The 7,111-nt window shown below is 43.0% G+C and overlaps 1 protein-coding gene across 1 annotated transcript; it reads left to right on the forward strand.

Annotated features, from left to right (window-relative positions):
* Positions 1-4,369: 4,369 nt before the first annotated feature.
* On the forward strand, positions 4,370-6,512 carry LOC309690286 (histone H1-like). Its single transcript, XM_082507270.1, has one exon. It carries the CDS (start codon positions 5,097-5,099, stop codon positions 5,571-5,573), a length of 477 nt encoding a protein of 158 aa, XP_082363396.1. The 5' UTR covers positions 4,370-5,096; the 3' UTR covers positions 5,574-6,512.
* The last annotated feature ends 599 nt before the right edge of the window (positions 6,513-7,111 follow it).

The following is a 7,111-nucleotide window of genomic DNA, read 5'->3' on the forward strand; positions in this document are numbered from 1 at the left end:
GATTTTTAATGAATTTTTGAAAATTGACATAATTGTATTGTATTGACTGTATTGAATTGAATATAAGTTTCCTGTAATTTCTGAGGAATTCTACAGTAAATCTGGATGAAACGTGGCACATAGGTACAGTAGGTGTCCCAGAGGAGGGATGTGTTGAAAGTTGGACCTCAACTATTCAGGATGACTTTTAATGAATTTTTGAAATAAACATAATTGTAGTGCATTGACTGTATTGCATTGAATTTGAGTTTACTGTGATTTCTGAGTAATATTACAGTAAATCTGGGTAAAACCTGGCCCAGAGGTAAAGTAGGTGTCCGAGAAGAGGATTGTGTTGAAAGCTTGGCATCAACTTTTAAGAATGATTTTTAATGAATTTTTGAATATACAACCAGACTGTCACGATGGCTGTATTGGGCTGTTCCATTGTAATTTGTGTGCGCGCGTGCGACTGTTCACGCGCGTGCACGCGTGCGCGAGTCTAGGCTTTCAATCAGGATATAAAGCGAAAAGGCGCTACCGTAAAGACAGGTGTAAAAGCGCAAGGAAATTTATGCGGCAGATAGGAGGCGGCTGGGTTGACCGCGGCTCACAAATGACGGCTCACTTTACCGCAGTGAGAAAAAGGGGAGTGGAAAGGTACAAGTTGTCATCGAGGAAAAACGGGAGCTGGAAGCATGTAAATATAATAATAACCACTTCAGCCAAGAAGAGTGCCTGACGAGCCCAGTTGTAAGTAAGCTATTAAGACTCGACTGTACACCGTGTTCGTGTTTTCCTCCGAAAACAATAAGTTCCGTTGGAGCAGTCTTTCAACGCCTCTCTCTGTCTCTGGCAAGCAGAGTTGACCCACACAACAAAGTAAAGCTATTTTTCGGCTATGAGCCGACAGGGACCCCGCCGTATTAGTCAGAGGTCCCTTTACTACAGTTCGGAGTCGCGGACCTTCAGTAATAGTAATAAATCACACAGCAATAGTACATTCACGTTGTTGTAAAAAGCATGATAATATATTAAGTATTCAGAATACGTTACTGTCATTGAGTAACGTAACGGAATACGTTACAGAATACATTTTAGGGCATGTATTCTGTAATGGAATACATTTTAAAAGTAACCTTCCCAACACTGGTTGTTTGTCACATTAAGATGTAACTTTCCAAAACATTTAGCAGCGAGTTCCACAGTTAACGCCACATTTTGAAAATCCCATTTTCATAAGTGTGTGGTGCAGACTGAGAGATTCATAAACTTGCAAACTGGGAAAAGTTGGGTATCGTTACTTGTCGTTAAAATGGACTCAGCAGCAGCAGGGCAGGATAGCTGCTGTAGTTAGCTTTGGCAAACATTAGACACGACAGGGCGGCTGCTGCTTTTGATGAAATATTCAAACACAGCAGTTCACTTGTGTCCTGTTGTTTGTGGCAGGCTTTGTGTTAGCATATCCATCTGTGATTCTTCCACATAGCCAAAATGATTACAGTTCCCCGGGAAACACTGCTAGCTAGCATTACAGTTGTCTGCTCCGTTGTAGTTGTGAAGACCTTGCAGTAAGGACACCCCATACGAGCAACTTCAAGTTATCAGCTATCCAGCGGAAGTCACCGGGTCTTGTATTTCTTTGCAGATCCTGCATTGGTAGTTCGAGTTAGCTAACAGTTGGCACATTCGCAGTACACGTAGCAATTTCATCAGTATGGCTGACTGCAGATCAGTTGTCTTCTCTTCTGTATGTCTGCAGCCCAGAACTGATTCTTGATTACAGGTGTTAGTAAACACGACGAAAACGCTGTAAAACACACGTTATGATGCTTCAATCAAAAACGTTTGAGGCAGTGAAGTAATATTTACTTGCAAACTTGAGTATTAGATTCATCAATGAAAAAGCTAATGTTGTTGACAGGTGCTGGTGTAGGAGTGCGCCGGCGGGGAAACGGATCCGCAATGCTGAACCCGACCAATGGTGACCCAGGTCACGTTGTTGTGAACTATGTGGAGGAGTATTTGGACCTTGTGGAGTCCCTTCCTTTTGACTTGCAAAGGAGCGTGTTAGATTTGTATTGTTGATTGTCATTTATGCTTAGAAATATTTACTTATATATGCTTAGAGTTTTGTAATTAGTTGTAGATTGGTAGAGGTTTTGATCCTTGATAGTCTGCAAACTTTGTGTGTATTAGACAGCACTTTGGGAGCATGAGAGGTCATACCGTGTCTTATTGTTTTATGGTAGGATTAACGTAGTTGCGTCTGTTCTAGTCTAAGTGCTCTTTGTTTAGATGAACTGCAGGACTTCCTCACCGTGTTATCTAGGATGAACCATCTAGGGTGAGGGGGAGGCTACCCTCTTCCTGACCAAGGATGTTTGACCCTTTGATCAGCAGTCCACACACACACACACACACACAAACACATACACACACACACACACACACACACACACACACACACACACACACAGGCAAGGTACTCTTTGTTTGTATGTAGACGTCGTATGTTAATGAACCTATGCATATTCATGTAACCTCAATAAAAGGGCAGTGTTACAGGAGGACGGACGAGAGCAACTGGAGTCAAGCGGTTGTCCGGTTCTCTCCCGTGCACGAGTAACATGAAGAACTTTGCCTATTTGTGTCTTGCTTAGCAGTGTAATTATATTGTCTTAACGTTCCAGCGAATAGGTTTATGCTACAAACCTAACATTAATTGGTCCTTCGAGAGCCGGAGCCCTGGAATCGCATTCACCGAGGGGAGGAGAGGCACGCTGAAAGCCTGACGTCAGCCAGGAAGTTCCTGTGGATTCGCGGTCTGTCTTTTCTCCTCGATGAATGACGGTCGGCGGGATTCGGGCTGATATTGCACGCTAAGCAACACCGAGTAAGTTTAGAGTCCAACTCTATAACTGTACGTCTTCGCCGCTCAGTGGGGCGTTGTCCGTGGCCGCTCAGTGGGGCTAAAATTCGCCGTCTAAGTGGGGCGATGTACAAGGCCGCTCAGTGGGGTTTTTTGTACAGAAGCATTAAGTCGCAGAGTTGCGCAGTTCGAACTTTTTTTGGTTCGCCGTCTTAGTGGGGCGAAATACAGACCGCTGTGTGGGGTACTGTAGTGAGTTCTCCACCGCTCAGTGGGGTGTTGAGAAGTTCCGCGGGGTCCAGATTGTGCTGGACAGTAGGCCTATTTTGTGTTGTTGTCATTGTCGTCGTCGTTGTTGTTGTTGTTGTGTGTGCGGAGCAGAACATGTGGTCTGTGACACCGACTGTTGTTGTTATCACGGGTTTCTAAGCAACCAAGAGTGAGTCGGAGAGAGACAGACGTTTGTGCTGGACTTTGCTCCTGGCAGCACAAAGTATTTATGTAAAAAAAAGAGAGAGCGAAGGCTCCACAGCTGCGCGGGTTCACGCGAGCGAGGTCACGCGGACCTGAGCCGTGCGGTTAATCGCAGGCTTATAAATGGAAGAGATTCAAATGTTAGAAGTTTTCAGAAAACACACCAGCCTTGGAGAGCTGTGGAGAAGGCCAGCCCACATCAGCAGCACTTAAGATATGCTCTGGTGAATGGCTTTCCCCCCACCCCTTGCTGACACAATGTTTATTCTTTAGCTTGCCCTGATCGACAGCAGCCTGTGTGCCAGACCATAGATTTAATTGAGGTGGATAGTTGTTAAAAGTAATCTACATTAAGCTTGTGGTTGCTTAAATTCAGTACAATGACATGTGAGGTGAAGTGATATAGATAAATATTTAAACTAATGAAGTGCATAGAGGCACTTGACCTGTGTGGAAGACTGTCGTCTTATTATGAGCCATTGTTGAGATATAGAGCACATCTGTGAAAACAACTAATATGCTCAACCCTGTATGAAACATCTAAAAATACATGATGGAGAAGCTGTGTTGAATATGTAAGTGTAAGACTTTGCCACTGTGGGCAGAGCATGCAACTACTGTGTGATGTCGCGTTGCAGTTTTGTTTTTGTTTTTTGAGCTGATGAGCAAGCTACACATTATCAGATCAAGAGCTGTCTGAGAACTACTCAAAGAGAGGGAAACAGAGAGTGTGCAGCGTTTCCATGAGCAGTTTTTCTGCACCTTGACTCGTGTGTGTAGCATCAGCATCATGTTTTTGTTTATTTGTTTTGTTGGATTAAAAATAATTAAATAAACTGGTGATCATGCTTATGGATCATCATGGCACATATCTCCAGCCATATGATTTATTTATGCAGATGAAAAAGTGAGTGTGAATGTGTCTGACATCACAGTGTTTTTGTGCACTGTGCAAAAGTGATTGCCTCTGATTGTGAGTGAGAGCGGTGATTTTGCAGACCACCAGCTATTGTGAAGAAAAAAAAAAGAGTGGAAAAGAGACAAATTACTACATTGTAGACGAAGAGAAATAATCATAGGAAAAAGGTTTTGTGTTGATCAGCCGAAAAACAACTACAATGTCATTTTCTGCTTTTAAGAAAGGATTGTTCACACAAACACAGACAGAGAGAGAGAGAGAGAGAGATGTGTGTTGATTAAGCAGTGATGATAATAATGAACATGTTTTAGTTTGTCACTTTCAGGTGAAAAGCAGACCTGTATCAATTTTCCACATGCAACAGTCGGAAGAAAGTTATAGTTTAACATCATTGGAAACAAGTTTCTGGCTGACTTATTTACAGTGCCATGTGTTTCTCAACCTCACAAGCGAGCTCACTCCTCCCTGAAGATAAGGAATGCAGCTCCAAAGCAATAACATGATAAAGAGACAGCAGCAAGTCCTGAGCACAAAAAGTCCCAGCAAAGCAGCAGCAATGTGGATAAACAGCAGCAGAAGAAGAAAGCAAACCCATCTTCCTGTCTGATTGGTTGAATTTCACGGAGGGGCGAGCAAGATGGCAGCGTGAAGAGGAGTTTTTGTTTGAGTTCTCAGCACGAGACACTTATTTGACGTCTTTCTGGCTTTCGGGACTTTTTTGGAAATCAGCGCGCTAAACTTGCTGGATCTGAGGCCAGGGTCTGCGGCGGCAGCATGTTGAAATGCTCAAAAAGGACTGAGTGACTCGGGCAAGCCACATGCGGCTAGCGACATGAAAGAAATGGACCCTTCATGATGCGTTCAACGTGCCAGCGCTGTGGTGGGAAAGGCTCCATCATAAACACGCCCTGCGCCGAGGTTCAGGCCAAGAAGAAGAAGACGATGACTTCCAAGCCCAAGAAGGTCGGCCTCAGCGTGGGCGAGCTGATTGTGAAAGCCGTGGCCGCTTCCAAGGAGCGCAACGGCCTGTCTGTGGCCGCCCTCAAGAAGGCTCTGGCTGCCGGAGGCTACGATGTGGACAAGAACAAGGCCCGTGTCAAGACCGCCATCAAGAGCCTGGTGGCGAAGGGCACTCTGGTGCAGACCAAGGGCACCAGGACCTCCGGATCCTTCAAGATGAACAAGGCTACTGAGAGCAAAGCCAAGAAGCCCGCCGCGGCCAAAGCCAAGAAACCGGCAGCAGCTGCTAAGAAGTCGCCCAAGAAGGCAGCAGCAGCACTTCAGCTACTAGACAGGACAAAGCTGAAGGAGAACTGCCGGGACTGTTGAAGAGGGAGAGGACAAAAGAGTGAGAGGACAACAGAGTGAGAAGACTAGGTGAGAACACATAGGAATTATTTAATGTGGGAAATCAAAATTTGGGTTAGCAAACCTGGGGAAAAGAAAACTGACTGCTTAAGTTGGAAAATTGAGACGGAGTCTGAAACATTGCGAAAATAGAAACATATACAAAATCACACACACACAAGCAGAACATGCATTAACCCTACTAACAATTCCAAACACAAAATGACTCATGAAGACTCATAGCACATTAGTTAAGAAATGATTAAATAATAGCAGAGAAATGTGTAGGAAAGGCAGCTTTAAGAACATGCTCTGCTGGAGATGCAGCTCCACAGACATGCATTAGACCTGCCTAATAACACAAACCCATGCAATGAAAATTAGCTTGTTATCTTTCATCAGTGTTACAATAGTGTCAATTTAGCAGACACTTGTTATCAAATGCTGAATTTATCCTAAAGAAAAAAATTGACTCTACAAGTTGCAGGACAACAATTTAACTTTTGTGGAAAAAAAAAAAAAAAAATCCTGGTTTGATAAATCAGTGATCAGACAATAAATTTAGTGTTAAAATGGTAAATTGGGAGAAGCTTCCTGCTTGATTGAGGCAGCATAAGTAATTTACTGTATGAGGGAAATTGTCTTTTGTGATACTATTTTGAACATGCTTTTCTGTCGTCCTGTCAACTTAGTGGGTTAATAGCTGATATGCAAATTAGTTGATCGGTTTTAGATTAATGAAAGGTGATTGAATTCTAGCACGAGTGAATGAGATGTGTTGGAGTTTGTTGTGTGTTGAGTAGAGACTCTAAAACACTGAGTTTCCTGCTTTGATGTGCGAGTGAATCCTGTATTTAGATACACAACTCTGAATACGTCAGAACAGACTGTTTTGTGAAGTGCATGACAACATGTCACATGTTTTATGATGAAGGGAAAAAAGGAAAATTGAATAAAATAGATCTGTGGCTTAAATGAGTGAAGAGCACAGACCGGGTGATTAAACTCATAGCTAATATGACATTAGGGTTATGTTGTGTGTTGTGCAGCTGATGGTTGATTTGGAGTGAATCTAGCTGATGATTTTTCTTTTGTTGTGAAGTTGAGCCTGCCGATTAGTATGATGGTATGATGAACCATGCTAATGGTATGATTTACCCTCCTGAGATGAGGAGCTTGTGTCATGACTTAACAAGGCCTTTTTATTTTGATACTTTCACAGTGCACTGAAAGTTTTGTTTGATAATCTCTGTTCTTTAAGCAGATCTGCATGTCGGGAATTAAAAGCGCTACACGTCGTCGAGAAAATTGTGCCAAGTGAGTTCTCCACATTTAAATGGACTCTGGAGAAAGCCACTTATTTGGGACAATTATTAAATGACAGTCCCAGTCCAAAAGGTTTCAGCGATGTAATCCAAACTAAAGTTCTTCTTTTTCTTTTTGAAATGACGTCATTTTGCTGAGAGTGGAAACTAAATGCGACGATAGGTTCCACTATCAGCAAAGAAAGAAAGAATGAA

Source organism: Aulonocara stuartgranti (genome assembly GCF_965226115.1).
Source record: "Aulonocara stuartgranti genome assembly, chromosome: 16".
Classification (NCBI taxonomy): domain Eukaryota; kingdom Metazoa; phylum Chordata; class Actinopteri; order Cichliformes; family Cichlidae; genus Aulonocara; species Aulonocara stuartgranti.